At 50.4% G+C, this 20259-nt stretch overlaps 1 protein-coding gene across 1 annotated transcript in view; it reads right to left on the bottom strand.

Annotated features, from left to right (window-relative positions):
- The window catches only part of atg2a (autophagy related 2A), a 182463-nt gene extending 162627 nt beyond the window's left edge, over positions 1 to 19836 (bottom strand). Inside the window, exons 1-4 of the mRNA XM_069896222.1 lie at positions 19497 to 19836; positions 5079 to 5241; positions 3718 to 3858; positions 2531 to 2633 (exon numbers count right to left, since the gene is read on the bottom strand). Coding sequence (XP_069752323.1) covers positions 2531 to 2633; positions 3718 to 3858; positions 5079 to 5241; positions 19497 to 19664 — 575 coding nt within the window. The 5' untranslated portion in view covers positions 19665 to 19836. The remainder of the gene's footprint in view (positions 1 to 2530; positions 2634 to 3717; positions 3859 to 5078; positions 5242 to 19496) is intronic.
- Between the last annotated feature and the right edge of the window lie 423 nt (positions 19837 to 20259).

Below are 20259 nucleotides of genomic sequence, written 5' to 3'. Positions count from 1 at the left end.
ATACAGGTGAGGGGTAGAAGAAATAAATGTTGGTATGGGAATGGGGTTTGGAATCAAAATGACTGGCAACTGAGAGGTTGTCATTGTTGCAGCGGAGAGAGTGAAGCTGCTTCCAGTCTGTGTCCCGACATTAACCTTCTTCTCCGCAAGCAAAGCACCAGACAGCGCATACAGTACAAGCAAGCCTCAGTGCAACGCATAAGCTGCTGGAGGAACTCAGTGGGGCAGGCAGCATTGGCAGAAGGTGATACTTTAGGCAGAAAACCCTCCGCCAGAGCGGCAAGAAAGAGGGCAGGAGGCAGACACAGTGTAGTAGTGTAGAGTTACAGAGGGAGAGATTGGCTGGCACGGAGCAAAAGCAGCCTGACGTTTCTGTGGGGGATATGAAAGAGTGGGAGTGAGACCCCACAAGGTCTTGGGCAGGTTTCTCCACTGTAGATTGTCCACAAGAGGTCCTGTGAGATCGACCTTGGGGATCTGATTAATGAAGCAAGAGAACTATTCCAAAAGGAGTGAAAGAAGAAAGTCTGCAGATGCTCTGATTGAGGTAAATACACACAAGGGCTGGAGAATCTCGCAGGTCCCGCAACGTCCACAGGAGGCAAAGAAAGATAACAAACACTTCGGGCCTGAGCCCTTCATCAAGGTATGAGCAAAGCGCAGGCAGGCGCCCAAATAAAATGGGAGGGGAGGGGAGGAGCAGCGGGAGGAGCGCAGGCCAACAGCCAAGAGGCCATCAGTGGACATAGCAGGAGAGTATTAAATCTTTGTGTGATTATTTTGTACGTGGTCTACAGAAACGCAGTTTTGTCTGGTTGTACGTATACAGTCAGATGATCATCAACCTGAACTTGATTGGGAACCCTGCCGGCAGTGTTGAAAGTTTGGAGTTGACATCACAGCTCAGAGCCCCAGGTGAGAAGGACCCCCCCCCCCCCTCAGGATAGAAGACCCCCCAGGTGAGGAGACACACCCCCCCAGGTGAGAAGAGACACCCCCCCCCCAGGTGAGAAGAGACACACCCCCCCAGGTGAGAAGAGACACACCCCCCCCAGGTTAGAAGAGATCCCCCCCAGGTTAGAAGAGATCCCCCCCCCAGGTTAGAAGAGACCCAGGAGAACGCAGGTTGATAGGACAATTAATAGTGTCTATGTGATGCTGAGCTTCATTAGTCGGGGGATTCAGGTCAAGAGCTTAGAGGTCATGATGCAACTCTACAAATCTCTGGTGGCTCAAAGATGTCACTGTTGGAGCCGTGGGAGGCAAGGGAGCGGAGATGCAGTGCTCCTGCGGGGTCCAGCTGCCCAGTCGACTGCTGTCGGCCCCGCACGGACTTTTTAAACGGCCTGTTAAGGGAGCTGACGGTGGTTTTTACTTGGGATCTCACGGCCTCAGGGTCTGCGCTCAAGATGGTGGTGCCTATTAATGGGCAGCAGCCACGCGGGGCTGCAGACTCCGGGGAAGTGGAGGAACTGGAGCAGGGCACCAGAAAATGGGAAGATCATCTGAGAAGGAGAAGCAGAAGAGACGACCCACGAGGACGGAGACCACGGTGGCGGACCAATGACAGAGCGCTGCGGTGGGCTGCTGGCGACTTGAGGCGAGGAACCCATGGAAGCTGTAGGCTGCCGGAGACTGCTGTCGAGAGTCTCACGCCAGGCTGTGGGCGGCTGGAGACTGGCCGGAGGGGTACCAGATATCAGAACCAGAACGCGAGGAGGTGCAGAGGGCACCTAAGGGTCTCTGACCAGTGTGGGAGGTTCGGATTTGGAACTCGGGCTGCCACTAGTTTGGACGACTCTGTGTGGCTGCGGGGGTGCTGGAGGCAAATCTATGGACTCTCAGTGATTCTGGGGGGGACACCTCTCTTTTGCTTCTCTTTCTCTGACTGTAAAAGGCGTTTAGGCAATTCCTGCCGGTGGCGAATCTATCTGCTTTGCAGCAGGCAAAAAGGAATTTCAAGCATACCATGATAATAAATTGAATATTGTATTCCTTTCTGGTCACCTTATTGCAAGAAGGATGTGGAAGCTGTAGAGAGGGGGCAGAAGAGATTTACCAGGATGGTGCCTGGATTGGAGAACATGTCTTATGAGGCAAGGTTAGCAGAGCTGGGAATTTTCTCTTCGGAGAATAAGAGGTGACTTTATTAATTCTGTAAGATTCTGAGAAGCATGGATAAGATGGACCGCCAGTGCCTTTTTCCCAGGGTGACAGAAGCAAACACCAGAGGACAAAGTGGAGGGAGGGAAGTTTAGGCAAGAGATCAGGGGTAAGTTTTTGGGTTTTTTTTTTTAAACACAGAGTTGTGGGCGCCAGGGAGGATGATGGAGGCTGAAAAAGTAGGGACTCAGACAGGCAAATGGATAAAAGAAAAATAGAGGGTTATGGGGAAGATAGGGTTTCTTTTTTTTTAATATATAGGTTGGTACAACTTCAAGGGCTGAAGGGCCTGTGCTGTGCCGTCCCAACGCAAGAGGGCCCATGCAGCGCGACAAAATTTTTCAAACTGTAAGAGTTTTCAACTGACCTCTTTATGTGCACTTCCAGAGCAAGTCCTGTCCCAGAACCGTCAGGAGTGTGCTCCACACGCACAATAGTGTCCAGGAATGTTACTTTAATGCTTCTCAGCACTGTTTGGTCACAAGCAAAATTGAGAGAGTCCATTAAATTAAAATTAAAATCGCCACCTGCTTTCACCACAGTACAGACCCATTAACCCGAGGGGAGAGGGAACTGCAACTCACCCCTGCTTCCCCAAAGCACTCCACGGGCCATGGACAATTTTTGTCAGCCGCCATGGCTTATAGATGCTTAACTGGAAACAAGTATTTTTAAAAATGTAAATATACAGGCCAATTTGGTGCACGAGTCCATTGCGCCCAATTAACCTAAACCCCTGGTACATTTTTGAACGGTGGGAGGAAACCGGAGACCCCAAGTTGGACCCACTCAGACACGGGGAGAAGGCACAAATTCCTTACAGACAGCGTGGGATTCAAACCGCTACGCCAACTGGGCCACCCAATTTATTTACAAGTTCGGTGAGAAGGGTTCTTTTGCGAGGAGTCTAGCAGGTTATTTCCAGCATTCGTACGCTGGTGTAAAAGGGCGTGATTTACAGAGCACGTGTGCATGAGCTTTGCTTTCCACCACAGAATAAAGTGAGGGACACCTTATGGGGACTGGAGGTGGAGCGGTGTTCTGGATAGGAGGAGCTCAGGAGACGAGTTTGGGAAGAGATCGGGAAACACGACTCAGATAAGTTTGGGGAAAAGGTCAGAAATCAGGGCCCAGGTGGGTTTAGGGGGAGATTGGGAACCAGGGCCCAGATGAGTTTGGAGGAGATTGGGAACCGAGACTCAGGTGGGTTTGGGGGTAGAGACTGCAAACTGGGGCTCAGGTGGGTGTTTGGAAGAAAATCGGGGACTGGCACCCAGGAGTGAGATTGGTGAGGGGTGGGTGGATTCTATCGAACAAGCTGCACGAGAAAGTGGCAGACATGGAGACAATTGTGATGTTTCAAGGACATTTGGACTGATACATTGTCAGGAAAGGTTGAGAGCGATGTGGGGCAAATGCTGCACTACATAGTCAGCATGGACGAGATGAGCCGAAGGGCCTGTTGTTGTGCTGCTGTACACCCCAAAACCCTGAAGGGTGGATGAATTGAGGGGCACCTGCGCTGAGCATGATAGAACTGTGGATGGGGCTCACCTGTCTCGATGGTCTGCGCAAACATCTCCAGCCCTTCCAAAGGCTGTGTGGGCTCCTCAGGCTGGTCCTTCAGGCACTCCTTGGCCAGCTGTATGCTGGTAGTCATGCAGGATGCCCAACTGGGAGACTCGGTCCCTGGGGCTGCGCAGAGTCAGAAACAAGGTTAAACATCAGGGCGCGGGCGCTTCCCCACACTGTGGCTTGCAGATTCACAGCGAGCAGCGGAGAAACACACTGGGAGGCCACAATCCTGAACCGTCAGCAAGGGAACAAACCTGGCATCCGACAGCTAACCCCAAACTGCCCAAATCAATCAGCACCTAGGTCACAGGTACAGCCCTGTACTTACTGGGAGCCCAGTCTCAGCGCAGACCGACCCTCACGAGGACCCCGCTCTCCCCAACGCTCACTGGGACCCTGCTCTCCCCAACGCTCACCGAGACCCCGCTCTCCCCAACGCTCACCGGGACCCTGCTCTCCCCAACGCTCACCGGGACCCCGCTCTCCCCAACGCTCACCGGGAAACCACTGCCTCCAACGCTCACCGGGACCCCGCTCTCCCCAACGCTCACCGGGACCCCACTCTCCCCAACGCTCACTGGGAAACCACTGTCTCCAACGCTCACCAGGACCCCGCTCTCCCAAGTGCTCACCGGGAAACCACTGTCTCCAATGCTCACCGGGACCCCACTCTCTCCAATGTTCACTGGACCCAAGTTTCAGCACAGATGAACGCACACGGGGATATAATCTCAATTCTTACCAACACTTACCGGGGCCCCATCCCTGCTCTCACAGACATTCTCCAGGGCCTGCCCCTCCTCTCATCAACATTCTCCAGGGCCCATCCCTGCTCTCACTGACATTAGCTGGTGCCCCAGTCTGTGCTCTCATCAACTCTGAGGCCACAAGCCCTGCTCTCACTGAAGCTCACCAGAACCCTCTCTCTGCTCTCACCAACATTCACCGGGCCCCAGTCTGTGCTCTCACCGACACTCACCAGGGTACCATTCTTTGGTCTCACCAACACTCACTGGGGTACCAGTCCCTGCTCTCACCGGGACCCTGATCTCAGCTTTTACCAACACTCCCCAGGACCAAAGTTGCTACTCTCACTGTTACTCAGCAAGACCAAAGTCCCTGCATTCCCGACATTCCCAGGAGCCCCAGGCACTGTATACCCCCGAAACCGAGGTTCCCCTAATCTCAACTCGGCCCCAGCTACTGAGATATCCCCAAACTACATCCAAAACACCATCCCACCTCCATTCCCCATATTAACCAGAGGCAGGCAGTTGAGACCGAGGCCCCCCCCACCCCCCCACCCTTGACAGGATCGCCTGACCCGGGACGGCGCTCACCGAAGTGGACCTTGGGTCTACATGTCAACTGTAGGCCAGTCACTTCCACGGTACAGTTCTCTGTGATCAGGGCAGACCAGGGGATGGTGACTGAGATGGTGCTGACGAAGCCTTCGGTGATTTCCAGCGGGGCACCCAGCGATTCCAGGAGCTCGTTCAGCGACTACAATGTGAAAGGAGAGTGCGTCACTGTCTCATCACAGTGGGAATCACGCCGGCGCCTTTGGGGCGGGGGGGGGGCCTGCCTCATCAGGACCTCAACTCCACTCCACTCCACAGTAAGTGCATGAGGAGGAAGCCATCACCCCAGGGACTGGGTGGAAGGGCATGCACTCCCAAGGGGGACATGGCTGGAGGAGGTCATGGGGGGGGGGGGATGGGTTCAGAGATAAGGAGGGGCGATTCCTTAACCCGAACCTGGGGTCTGCGTCCACAGCACACTCATAGCTACTACACCAATCGGTATTGTAGTGTTTAAATTCATTATTATTTAGGCATACAGCACGGTAACAGGCGCATGCTACCCAATTATACCCAATTAACTCTTTACAGTTTTGTACGCAGACACGGGGAGAACGTACAAACTCCTTACAGAGAGTGCCAAATTTGAACCCATGAGTTTCATTGACCTCAAGAGATTTAAGGTAAGATTACAGTGCGACAAGACACCACTTGGAATATTGTGTTCGGTTCGGTCACCTCATGTGGAGGCTGTAGAGAGGGTGCAGAGGAGATTCACAAGGACACTGCCCAGATTGAAGAGAGCGCCTTGTGAGGATGGGTTGAGAGAAATTGTTCTTGGAGTGACAGAGGATGAGAAGCATTGATCGTGTGGATGGCCAGAGGCTTTTTTCCCAGGACTGAAATGGCCAACACAAGGTGGCACAGTTTAAAGGTGCTTGGAAGGAGACAAGAGGCAGGTTCTTTACACAGAGAGTGGTAGGTGAATGGACTGTGCTGCCAGCAATTGTGATGGGGAAGGTACAATAGGATCTTTTTAACGAGACTATTAGATATGTACATGGAACTAGAAAAATGGAGTTATACAGTCGGGAAATTCGAGACAGTTGTTAGTAGGTTATTAGGTTGGAACAACACTGTGGACCGAACTGGGCAATAGATTTCTGTGTTCTGTGTAAAGTGCACCAGATGACCAAGGATTTTCAGCAGGTCCCAAAGCAGTTTCTGCAGTCGCTCCATTACAATTACCTTGGCAGGGTACATCGCTGTGTGGGACGACAACTGCTGCACGCGAGAGACAAAAGAGAGCAGGGTTGTGACCACGCAAGCACACACCTCTCTCCCTCTCACGCCCCCTCCCTCTCCCACTCGACCCTCTCCTCCACCTGAACTTTTGCTCCCTTGGAAAAGCTGCCAACATCTTTAAACGATTCATCTTAACAGTAGGCCGCACTCTGCGCCGCAGTAAGACAATTCATGAGGATGAGATCATGTGCACTGCCCCACACCCTCCCCCCCCCCACCCCAGAATCAGGGACTACTCCCAACCCTCTGTCATCGGACTCTCGAGTGTATGCCACACACATAAAATCATGAGAGGGTTAAACCGAAGAGGAATTGTTTTGGGGCAGGATTACAAGTGCAAAAATGGCTATAAAATACTTTTTAAAAAAACAAATAAATGAGTGCAAGAGAAAATGTGAGGTTCATTGTCCATTCAGAAATCTGACGGCAGCGGAGTAGAAGCTGCCCTTGTGCCGCTGAGGGCTCACTTTTAGGCTCCTTTACCTCCTTCCCGAAGATACCAGAGTGAAGAGGGCCTGGTCTGGGTGGTGGGGGTAGAGGCTGCTTCCTTTCTTTTTAAAAAAAAATAGTTTATTTAAAATTTTTGACCACACTGTGACAGAGTATATCAAGGTGTTGGGGAGATAAATTGGGAAAGGTTTGTTAGAGCAGGTCACACACAAACACTTTAAAACACAAGAGTTTTTGCAGGAGCGTTTGCAAGTGCTCACAGAATCATGACGGACTGTCCTTTGCAAAAGGTAACAAATGTGACAACAGGCAGGAGCAGCTTTGTCTGGAAAACAGGACAAAGTGTCTGGAGGGTCATGTGATCTTTGCAGGCAGAGAGCAGAGAAAAAAAGCAGGCTTTGCTTTCAGAGAGGAGGGGGAGAGAGAGAGAGAGACAGAGAGGAGAGACACGGACATCAGTTCCAGAGGGACAAGCTGGTAAGCTTTGGAAAACGGCCTGGTCAAAGGAGAGGACTGGCTGTCCAGCATTTCCCTTGGAATAGGAGGAACTCTGGGGTGACCTGAAACAATACTCTCTCTTGGGCCCAAAACATCATCCTTGCCTCCTATAGACTCTGCAGGAATGGGCTTGTTTCTCCAGCATGTGTATCAAGCTTTTGCCCCTTCTGACTGAACGAAGCAGCAAAATACGACTGAACAACTGCTGGGGTGATTGTTTGTGACAGAACATGGATTAAGGCCCTCTCGAGCAATGATTTGGTACACAGAGTACAAATGTTGTGCAAGAATTTACGTAATAGCTGTTCGACCTTGCCCCCTGCACCATCCTCCACACCAATTCGTCTGCCAGGAAAACAGCAGTGTCATCTCAGTGACTGTGCTTGGACAACTGCACAGAACATTGGCAGCAAGAAGCCGTGAGAGAAATGAAAAACAAAGTCAGAGTTGGGGGATGGGGAGGGAATGAGAGCAGGAGAGGGAGGGGATAGAAAGGAGTGGTCCAGAGTGAGAGAGTGTGTGTGTGTGTGTGTGTGTGTGTGTGTGTGTGTGGGCGGGGGGGGGAAATGGGCAGAAAGGTGGGAGAGAATGAGGGAGAAGATGGAGGGAGATACTTTCACAGCGTTTAAGAAGCATATTGAGAGGCATGGATAGAGTGCTGGTAATGGACGCGATGGGGGTGGGGTGGGGGGGAAGGACCTGCTTCCATGCTGCTCGACTCTGTGGGGAGGGGTGTCAGGTGGGTGGGGGAGCAGAGGGAGGGGGAAGAGGATGGCGATCCTGAAACGGTGTGCTTGGTTATCGTAAGCCTGGAGGGTAGGGGACAGAGACCAGCCTGACCTCTGAAGTCAAGTCAGGAGATAACAAACACTCTCTTGCCATGGGACAAATGCCTGAAAGGGAAAACAATGCTGGAGGAAGTCGGCCGGTCTCAGCATCCATAGGAGGTAAAGGTTTATCACCGATGTTTTCAGCCCGAGCCTTAGAACATGGAAAACTTACAGCACAGTACAGGCCCTTTGGCCCACAAAGTTGTACCAAACACGTCCCTACCTTGGAAATGACTAGGCTTACTCAACCCTCCAAGTACCTAAAAGACCCCATCATATCTGCCTCCACCACCATTGCTGACAGCCCATTCCACGCACCTACCACTCAGCGTAAAACAACTCATCCCTGTCATCTCCTCTGTACCCACTCCCCAGCACCTTAAGCCACACAATCCATGCCTCTCATCATCGCATCCTCCACTGCTCCGAGGAGAACAGGTTGAGTTCACTCAACCTGTTTGCATCAGGCCTGCTGCCCAAACCCAAACCAGATCCTTGTTGATCTCCTCTGCTCCCTTTCTATGGCTTCCACATCCTTCCGGTAGTGAGGCGACCAGAACCTAGCACAGTTATCCAAGTGGGGTCTGACCAGGGTCCTCCTCGCTCCTAAATTCTATTCGATGGTTAATGAAGGACAAATCCCCGTATGGCTTCTTAACCACAGAATCAACTTGCGCAGTTGCATTGAGCGTTCTACGGACTCGGACCCCAAGATCCCTCTGACCCTCCACACTGCCAAGTCTTACTATATTCTGCCATCATATTTACCCAAAACGAACCCTTTCACACTTATCTGGGTTGAACACCACTTCTCAGCCCAGTTCTGCATCCTAGCATTGTCCCGTTGTACCTCTGACGGCCCTCCACACCGTCCACAACACCCTCAACCTTTGTGGCATCAACTTACCAACCCCCGCCCCACCCCTCATCCAGGTCATTAATAAAAATCATGAAGAGTCAAGGGCCTTCTCCTAGATATGAGTAAGAAGCAGACAGGCACGTTCCAGAGGATATGACAGCAGTTGCCCTCATCAGCAGCAATGCGCCAGCTTGCAGCGACGAGGTTGAGCGGCTCGTCGATTGGTCCAAGATCAACAATGTGACCAAGACAAAATGAGATGCTTCTGGTCTTCTGTAGGATGAAGGTCGACCACTCTCCACTACACAACAATGGTTCTATCCTCATTAGGCAGGAAGGCTCAGCAGAACCTACACTTCCTCAGGTGGTTGAGAAGGGCAAGGCTTCCAGCCCCCATCTTGACAACATCTTACAGGAGCACCACTGAGAGTCCTATTTACTGCACCACTGCGTGGGACAGTAGCTGCAAAGCATCAGACCAGAAGTCAATGCAGAGGATCGTCAAAATGGCCGAGAAGATCACTGGGGCCTCCTTTTCCTCTATCAATGACATTCACAATCAGTGTTGCTTCAATAAGGCTTAAAGAATTATTGAGGACCTTTTCCATCCAGCGCCCAATATCTTTGACCCACAACCATCAGGAAGGAGGTACAGGAGCATCAATGTGTGTGTGTCTTGCTGATCCAATTTACCACATTATCGTCCAGCACAAACAACAATGGTCCCAACATAGATCCCTGAGTCACAGGTCTTCAGTTTGAGAAGCAGTCATCCACTACCACTCTCTGGCTTTTTCTGTGCATCCAATGGCAAATCCAGTTCACTACCTCATCATGAATATCGAGTGTCTGAACCTTCCTGATGAACCTCCCACATCTTTGGCCTGGCTTCGCGGACGAAGATTTAGAGAGGGGTAAAGTCCACGTCAGCTGCAGGCTCGTTTGTGGGCTGACAAGTCCGATGCGGGACAGGCAGACACGGTTGCAGCGGTTACAAGAGAAAATTGGTTGGTTGGGGTTGGGTTTTTCCTCCTTTGTCTTTTGACAGTGAGGTGGGCTCTGCAGTCTTCTTCAAAGGAGGTTGCTGCCCGCCGAACTGTGAGGCGCCAAGATGCACTGTTTGAGGCGATATCAGCCCACTGGCTGTGGTCAATGTGGCAGGCACCAAGAGCTTTCTTTAGGCAGTCCTTGTACCTCTTCTTTGGTGCACCTCTTGTCAAAGGCCTTATAAAAGTCCATGTAGACAACTCCCACAAGCCTTTCCTTGGTCAACTTTCCTGCTAACCTCATCGAAAAACTCTAATGTTGGTTAAACTCAACCTACCATGCACAAAGCCATGTTAACTATCCCAAATCAGTCCTGGCTATCCAAACACTTGTACATTCAATCTAAATTTTAAATTTTGGCATACAAGTCATTTCAGCCCACAAGTCCGTGCCGCCCAATTTATACTCAATTAGCCTACACCCCTGGTACATTTTGAACAGAAGACACAGGGAGAATGTACAAACTCCTTCAAGCCCCACTCCTGATCGCTGGCGCTGTAAAGGTGTTGTGCTGACCACTACGCCAACCATGAGCATCCTGAGCTCTGGCCATAGCGGCCACCCCAAGCTTCCAATTTCAACTCCCCCGCCCGATTTCCACACCGACCTCATCCTTGACGCTGGCAGACTGAGGCCCGACATCAACAAGAGGAACAACACCTCATGTTCAATAAGGTTAGCAGAGCTTGGGGTTTTCTCTTTAGAGGGAAGAAGAATGACTTAATAGAGGACAACAAGATAATGAGAGGCATGGATAGGGTGGACAGTCAGCGCCTTTTTTCCAGACAAGTAGAAAACACCAGAGGGCATCTGTACAGGATGAGGGGCGGAAAGTTTAAGGGAGTCATCAGGGGGTAATTTTTATTTATTTATATATATATAATATATACACGCACACACGCACACGCACACAGAGTTGGGTGCCTGGAATTCCTTGCCAGGGGTGATGGTAGAGTCTGAGAGAAACGCGATAGGCTGCATACACAACACGCCAAAATGCTGGAGGAACTCAGCATCGAAAGAAACAAATGTTTTTTTTTTAAAAAACACAGCCGCTGTGTTTCCAAATTATTCCTATTTTTCTGGTACATGGTGTGTATAAAGCTCGGAATGGGAATGAGGGTGCTATTTCAGTTCCGACTTTTTACCTCCTCAACCCCTTGTCATTTTCTCCAAAAGCCTGCAGTAAAACTGCACTGCAGGCATTCCAGGAACAACTCAGGTCAAAGTGTATTGTGTACCTTAGTATAGTCGTAATTTTTTTTTTAAGCGCCGTCTGCTCTCCCAGCAATCCACGGTCTACTCTCTGTTGCTGTGGGCCACTAAGCCTAACCCTACTCTGAACCCTAACCTGAACCCCAACTATAGCCCGTACTCCCACACCTAACCTTAAGGTGTGAATATAAGGTTACCCACTATGCAGACAATAAACTTACGCCAGGGAACATCAAAATGAATAACTTATCCCCACGAAAAGCTGGAAACAGGCACAGGGTAATGAAACCATGGGCCGACCTAAAGTGTCAGTTTATAGTGACACAGTGAGTCAGGAGAACCAGTGACCTCAAGAGGGATGATTATAACCCTAACCCGAGGATTGACACTAGGTCTGCCAGGTTGTGAGGGGAAATCACAAAGCATTATTCCCACACATACATGGTGCGTGTTTTTCTGCACACTCTTTCATATTGTGTGCATATCTGCTTTACTCCCATGCTTTCTATTAATTGTGTGTTAATGAAAGTAGCATTTGATAGCAAACGCTTGTGTCTCTTACAGACCTAACACAACAATGACCAGTGCGGGGACTGTCAGCGTGACTGTCGGGGTTAATTACCATTATCACCCTGATTTCAACCTGGTGTACAAGACTGGGGGAATATTTTTGAGCCTATTTTTTGGAAAACAAATGGGTCTGACATACCATCAAATACGGTAAATTATATGTGACACTAGACCCTGTTGAAATCGCGGACAGAGATTTGTCGTTTTGGTCGTTCCTGTGTAACGACCAATGCCGGGATATCTGAACCTTCATAACAGTAAAATCCCGTGAAGTGTGTGGAAAAATCATGAAAGATTTTTTTGCAGACCTCTCGGGCCTGAGCCCTTCTTCAAGGGGAAAAAAAATATTGGAAAGCAGGATATATCAGAAAGTCTCAGAATTCAAACAATGTGGGAGGAATCCAGACCAACAAAAGGTGTGATAAGGGAAGAGGTGGAATTTATCATGAGACCAGGAATGGAGGTTTTAACATAAGCCAGAAAAATCAATGTTAATGCCGTCTGGTTGGAGGCGAGGTAGGTGCTGTTCCTCCAAATTTACGGGTGGTCTCAGTCTGGCAGTGCACAAGTCCATGAATATGCATGTCGGCAAGGGATGGAGAATTGAAATGGGTAGCCACTGAGAGATGCAATCTATTGCAGCAGACAGAGCTGAGGTGCTCAACGAAGCGATCTCCCATGATAACCAAGTTGCTCGTCTGAACGAGTCCCAGTTGCCCTGTGTTCGGCCGATATCCCTCGAAACCGTACCTTTCCATGCACCAAGACCACAGAGAGTTGTGAACTCGGCCAGTGCCATCAAGCTCATCAATCCACTCCATTCAGGACAATGGAGAAAAACCTTTTTGTTTTCCCGCTCACATACAACTTTAAATAATCCCTTACTAACCACAGAGGATATCAGAGGTGCTCTGTGGTTAGTAAGGGATTACCTAAGGTTGTATGTGTGTGGGGTGAAAAAAGGTTGAGAACCACTGATTATCGACGTCTACAAGAGGCGGTGTCTAAAGAAAGCAGCCTCTCTCCTCCAGGACCTTCAGCACCCAGGTCAGGCCCTCTTCAGGCTGCTACCATCAGGAGCATTTCTGAACAGACACTCCTTCACTTTCTCTTCTTCTGTACTATCTGTAATCGAATGCAACTTCTGCACCAAAACAACTAATTTCATGTCAGACGCTCATGACAATAAATTCCGATTCTTGTCTAAATGTCTTTCAAACTGTCCGACTCGAACCCTTCTTCTGGCAGCTCATTCCGCACACCCTCTGCCTGGAAATACTGGCTCCTCACCTTCAGCCCTTGCCCCCCCCAAAGGATTGTGAACAAGAAGAATTGGGACATATCTAAACATATTCACAGCCTTAAGCTACCTGTTAACAACTTAACAGTGGCAAGTTCTGTGTACAATGGTTGCAGAGGAACTGACCGATGCCGTTCCAATAACTACCCGCTGAGATGATCATGCGGAGGTGCTCAAGACCGATATAGGAAATGCATGCAGCACGAAGTCGCTGTGAACCCCTCATCAAGGGCCTCAGGCAGAGACATGCAGGTGTGCATGATGACAAATGAACAAGCAGCAGCCTAGGACTTTGTTCGGGGCTCAGTTGGTTATGGATATCTAAGTTTCAGGAGCTTGATTCTGTATATCACTGAGCAATGCAAGATTTAGATTTTTAAATTTAGACATACCGCATGGCAACAGGCCATTTTGGCCCACGTCTGTGCTCCCCAATTAACCTACATCCCCAGTATGTTTCGAACGGTGGGAGGAAACCAGAGCCCCTGGGTAAAGCCCACGTTGACACAGGGAGAGTGTACAGACTCCTTACAGACAGCATGGGATTCAAACCCCAGTCCCAATCGCTGGCACTGTAACGGTGTTATACTAACCACTACACCGACCGTGCCACCCTAAAGGGTGTATAGTTTGAAGCACATTGGGTCTGAAGTTGTTCCCTCGGTGTGAACCGAGGAAAGGATGGAGTTCCACAACCTACCCCGGGAGAGAAACTCTGATACGTGCGACTCTCATAATTTTGTAAACCTCTACAGGCCTCAATGACTACCGCACCATGGCACTGACCTCCACCATTCGTGCATCTGGTGATGGAACACATCTAAATGCACCTCCCAGAGACACTGGATCCATTTCAATTCACCCATAGTAGAAACCATTCCACTGACGATCCTATAGCCTTGTCCCGTCCCAGCCCACCGGGAGAACGACACCTCATATACCAGGCTGCTGGTCATTGACTTCAGCTCGGCATTTAATACGATCATTCCCCAGAGGCTGGTGGAGAAGCTGTCCTCCCTGGGACTCGACACCTCTCTCTGTAACTAGGCCCTGGACTTCCTAATGGAAAGACCACATTCTTTCCAGGTCGGTATCAGAACGTCGAGCACCGTTACGCTGAACACTAACGCGTACTCAGCCCCCTCCTGTTCACACTTCTGACCCACGACTGCATCACCAGATCCAGCTCCAACAGCGGCATCAAGTTTGCAGACGACACAACAGTCGTCAGCCTCATCAGCAACAATGATGAGTCGCACTACAGAGAAAAGGTGGAAAATCTCGTGATGTGGCGTGAGAGTAACAACCTGGGTCTCATTGAAAGATTTATTAGGATGCTGCTGGGTCTTCAGTTACAGGGAAAGATTAAACAGGTCAGGAACTCATTCCTTGGAGCAAAGAAGAATGAGGGGAGATTTGATAGAGGTTTACAAAATTATGAGGGGTATAGACAGAGTAAATGTGAGTAGGCTCTTTCCAATTAGATTAGGAAAGATAGATATGAGGAGTTTATCTTGTCCTGAGAGTTGGTGCCTCTATACCAGGCAGTGATACAACCAGCCAGAATGCTCTCCACAGTCCACCTGTAGAAGTTTATGTGAGTCTCCGACGACATAATGAATCTCCTCAGACACCTCACAAAGTGTATCCACTGGTGAGCCATGGATAAATGGATGGGAGAGTTCTGGAGGGTTATGGACTGGGTGTAGGTCAATGGGACTAGCAGAATTATATTTCGGCACAGTCAAGAAGGGCCAAATGGCCTGTTTTCTGTGCTGTATGGTTCTATAGATCTATGGTGGACAAGACGAAGGAGATGATCATGGACTTCAGGAGACCCAGGGATGGCCACCCTCCAGTACACATCAACAACTCTGTAGTGGGGAGAGAGAGAGTGGAGAGCACCAAGTTCCTTGGAGTTCACTGAACTAATGACCTATTGTGGACAGAGAACATCTCCTCACTTGTCAGGAAGGTTCAACAGCGACTGCACTTCCTGCAAAGACTGAAGCGGGCGAGGCAACCGTCATGTCTACAGGAGCTCTACAGACAGCTCCTGACCGCTGCATCACAGTGCGGGTACGGTTGCTTAGGAGAAATGGATATGAAGTCAATCCACAGGAGCATAAGAGTTGTAGAGAGGATCCCTGGAGACTCCCACCCCCACCCATCGCTGAGGACCCCTTCCATCTCGCACACAGCATCTTTCAGCTGCTCCCGTCGGGGAATAGATACGGGAGTATCAGAGCCAGCACCACCAGGCTGGTGAACAGCAGTGAGAATGCTGACCGACTATGAAAACAGCTCTCTGTGACTCCACTACTTATTAAGAATTTTTATTTTGATATCTGTACATTTTCACTGTGTAATTGTGTTATGTCTATGCAGATGTTAGCACTGTTCTGCACTGTGGACTGAAGAACGCAGTTTCATCTGGTTGAATTGGAACAATCGGATAACAAATAAACTTGAACTCTTCAACCACTTAAGCTCTCAGGGAAAATGTCCTAGCCTCTCATAACTCACACACCTCTTGGGTCTAGTAACATCATTATTTTTGCACCTTTTCCAGTTAATTACAACCTTCCAACAGCAGGGGCAACACTGTTATCGTATTTGTTAGTGCAGCACTGAGACTGCGCCAGAGACTGTGGTTTGAGTCCGGCACTGTCTGTAAGGAGTTTGCACGTTTTCCCAGTGTCTGCCTGGATTTCCTCCGTCCGGGTGCTCTGGTTTCCTCCCAGAAATGCATGGGGGTTGTAGATTAATTGGGTGGCACAGGCTCATGGGCCAGAAGGGCCTTTCCCCATGCTGTAGGTTTACATTTAAATTTAACCCCGGCGCTATCTATGTGGAGTTTACTGGTTCTCTCTATGACCTGCAGGCATTCTGGTTTCCTCCCACCTTCCAAAAAGTAACAGGGTTGTAAGTTAATTGGTGTATTTGGGTGGCATGGGCTCATAGGCCTGTAACTGCAGTGCATCAATAAATTAAAAAACACTCAAAGACTTGGCAAAGTCTTATCCAACGTGATATACAAACTGCTGCAGTCACTGCCCTGAATGATGAAGCAAGCACACCACACTCCTCCATCAGTGTCACCACTCTCAGAGAACGCTGAACCTCGGGCTTCTTTGTTCTACTGCACATCCCAGGGTCCAGACCCCCTTCCCCATCAACATCTTGGCCTTCTCTGAATTCCTCAGCTCACTGACTCACCATCCCACTAATAGAAGTGCCATCAGCAAACCTAATCCAGCAACAGGCTGTTTCTCATCAATTATACTGGACAACAAAGATTTTGCTTCCTGAACACTTTTAGGTGTACTTTATGGATTTGGGGCTGCTGGTCACAAAGATCAACTTAAAAATTTTCTTATCACGTACCATATAGATATAACTTATTTTTGTGATTTCCTGTCATATTTTAAGTCCACTGCCCACAAAGCAAGCTATTTTGGTCAGTCCATGCATGCCTGGGCATGCACTCAGAGCAGGTGCTATGCAAATGCTCTGAGGCCTGGGCATGCATGGAAGGCATTTAAAGATGTTGTCGAAAATTTTATTGGCAACTACATAGCCCCAAACTTCATCCAGCCAATTGACGATGTGCTTCAAGTGTCCAAATTCATGAAGTGCAACGTGTCATTGAAAATTCTTTCTTTGCCTTCGCCCTTGGACGTCTTCCCTGCTGATCTTGGTGCCGTCAGTGACAAATGCGGTGAAAGGTTTCGCTGGGACGTCGCGACCATGGAAAAGCAGTATCGGGGCCACTGGAATCACTAATGCTGGCCGACTATTGTTGGACACTGACACGAGAGGCAGCAGATGAGCACAAATAAAAATCATTATTTTTATTTAAAACATCAGTTGAACTAATGCAATGTGTCAGTGTCATTATGCAAATAAACAGGCTAAATTCAATAAAAGTTAATTTAACATTTCTCCAACTTCCTACATGATGCAGCAAAACTGAAATTATCTGTGTTCAGCTTGACACTGTCTATAATAATCACTTTTTTTTCAGGAACCAAATCTTTTGAAAAGAAGTTGTGTGTCCAGTGTTACAGCTCAGCCTTCAACACCATCAGTGCTGGTCAGCAAGCTCCAAACCTTGGGTTGCTACATCCCCCTCCACAACTGGATCCTTGACTTCCTCATCGGAAGATCACGGTCAGTATGAATCGGTAATGTCTCCTCACAGTCGCTCAATGCAGGCACACCTCAAGGACGCATGCTCAGCCCACTGCTCTACTCGACACCCATGACTGTGTGGCCAGGCACCATTTTAATGCCATTTACAAACTTGCCGAGGACACCTCGGTCGTCGGCAGAATCACAGATGGCAACGAGGAAGCGTACAAGAGTGAGATAGAATGGTGTCACAAGAACCACCTCTCACTCATTGTTAGCAAAACTAATGAACTTATTGTGGACTTCAGAAGGGGGAAATCAGGAGAACACAAAACAGTCCATCAAGGGGTCAGCAGTAGAAAAGGTAAAGAACTTCAAATTCCTGGGTGTCAACATCTCTGAAGATCTGTCCTCCTGGGCCTCCACATCGAAGCAATATTGAAGAAAGCTCGCCAGTGGCTATACCTTGGAGTTTGAGGAAATTTGGTAGGTGAGCAAAGACTCTTGCAAATTTCGACAGGTGGACCGTGGAGAGCATCACTGTCTGGTACGGAGGTGCCAATGCACGGGACAGGGAAAGACTACGGAGTAGTGAGTTCAGCCAGCGCCATCATGGGCAGTGTCTTAAGAAAGCAGCCTCAATCCTCAAGGACCCCAGGCCATGCCCTCTTACCACTGCGACCATCAGGAACCTGAAGACAAACACTCAGTGGTATAGGGGCAGCTTCTTCCCCTCCACCACCAGATTCCTGAATGGATACTGAACCTCAGACACTGCCTCATTTTCTCTTTTCTTTTGCACCAATTTATTTGTTTTTAAAAATGTAATTTATAGCAATTTTTGCAACGGTAATGTTGCCTCAAAATGAGGAAGTTCGTGACACATGCGCACGACAATAAACTCTGCTTCTTCGAGCCACTGTGCCACCAATGGAAGTGTCATCAGCAAACAAACGAATTACAGCACCAACTTTCTCATCCCAGACATGACAGATGATCTCTACCTGCATTAAAACACGGACTGTGAATATTTACCCAACCTTTACATTTACTCTCACTTTTTCCTGTCTCAGGGCACAGTAATTGATTGCGTTCCATTGTTGGTGTGGCCACCACTGTTGGGAATTTCAGAGCATTGTACTCACATGTATGACAATGAACTCTGTATATCATAAGGATATGTTTTTTCCAATGAGATTGGGTGAGGCAAGAACCAGAGGACATGGGTTAAGGGCAAAAGGGGAAAAGTTTCAGAGGAATTTCTTCACACAGAGTGGTGAATGTGGACTCATTTTAACATTTAAGAGGAATTTGGATGGGAGGTGTATGGAGAAGATAGGCAAAAAAAATGGTTTGGAACAAACTAGAAGGGCCAAAGGGCCTGTTTCTATTCCGCAATCTTCTATGGAAATAAAATGATGCAGAATGGGCAGCTGGCCAGGATGAGATGTCCAAGAGGAGGAAGATTTAAAGCAGAAGGTATCTTCAGTGAGAGGGTGGGGATTAGGATTGGGAACCATGTAGTGTTCAAGGTAATTGGATGGCAGTGGGTAGCACAGACTGGAAAGGCCAAGAGACACGTCCTTCCGCCAGTGAAGTGACCCCAAACTGGCCCCTGTCCCAGCCTCATCCCTGTCCGAAGCCTGGACCTGCCCACAGGCCCCAACCTGGCCCTAGCACAGTCCCAAACCTCCTGTCTCCTCCCTAGGCCCAGCCCCCGGCTCCTCCCCTGCCACAGCCCCCTGTCTCCCAAGCTCCAGCCTGCCCCCTATCCCCATGCTGGGGCCCACAGCCCTCTGTCACCTGCCCCAATCCTCAGGCCACAACATGTCCCATGACCCAGCCCCAGCTCTGTTCCCATCACTGGGCCCCTGCTCGCTGTCCCTATCCCCAGGTCCCCTGTCCTCAGGCCCCAGCCCTGCCCCCCTAACCGCAGGCCCCAGCCCTGTCCCCAGGATCTGCACCCAAGGCACCACCCCCTCCCGCTCCAGTCCCCAGACCCCCTCCGATCCCCAGGCCATGCCTCCCTTCCTATCCCTGGGACCTTCCCCGTCCCTAGGCCCTGCCCCCCTCCTGTCCCAGCCCCTCCTGTCCCAGCCCCTCCCGTCCCTGGGCCCTGCCCCTCTCTTGTCCCTGCCCCTCCCGTCCCCGGGCCCTACCCCCCCCCCGTCACCTTCCCCGTCCCCAGGCCCTGCCACCCCCCTGTCCCTGGGACCATCCCCGTCCCCAGGCCCTGCCCCCTCCCTTACCCACACGTCGAGGTGCACGTCCCGCAGCTGCCCGCTGCCGTTGTACAGGTCCAGGCTGAGCTGCTCCAGCGTCAGGCGCTCGTCCAGGAAGTGCCCCAGGTAGTGGTGCAGCAGGTAGCGGCAGGCCCGCTTCTTGATGGAGCTCGACCAGGGGAAGAACCAGGACATCTTGGCGCCCGGGCGCCAGCATCGCACGCTGCTCCGGCCCTGTCCGGTCCGGTCTGGGAGGTGGGGGTGGGCCTTTCCTGGCCGCTCCCAGCCTCAACGCGCGGCCAAATCCCGTTAAGATATAAACAAGCGTCCGACCGCCATCATGGTCATGGAGGTTCTGCTCCCACCCCCCGCGCAGGCGCGCTGCAGCGGGTCCGCCCGCCCCCTGCCGGCTGGGAGGGCGGGAGGAGCAGTCAGTCTGAGTGTATCCCTGCTGGATCGGAGCAGCAGTCAAAGCGCCACCTGCTGGTGGGGAGGGTGGCAGGCCACTGGGGAGGAGAGACATTTCGCGCCCCCTGCAGCCTCGGAGTGGGGGTTCACATGCAGCAGCAAATGAGGCCTCCTGCTGCCTCGGAGGGTTCATGATCCTTGGGCAGGCTGCCCATTCATTTCAAGAGGGATGGGCTGCAGGAGCTGGGATGAGATGCTGAGGCTTTGTATAAAGGCACTGGTGGGACCTCGTGGAGCGTCGTGAGGAGTTTTGGGCTCCTCGTTGACGAAAGGGCACGCTGACGAAGGAGAGGGTTCAGGGGAGGTTCACTGGGATGATTCC

The sequence above is a fragment of the Narcine bancroftii genome, chromosome 8 (genome assembly GCF_036971445.1).
Source record: "Narcine bancroftii isolate sNarBan1 chromosome 8, sNarBan1.hap1, whole genome shotgun sequence".
In the NCBI taxonomy this organism is placed as follows: domain Eukaryota; kingdom Metazoa; phylum Chordata; class Chondrichthyes; order Torpediniformes; family Narcinidae; genus Narcine; species Narcine bancroftii.
The sequence above is the reverse complement of the archived record's forward strand: the minus strand, read 5'-3'. Positions and strand labels throughout refer to the sequence as shown.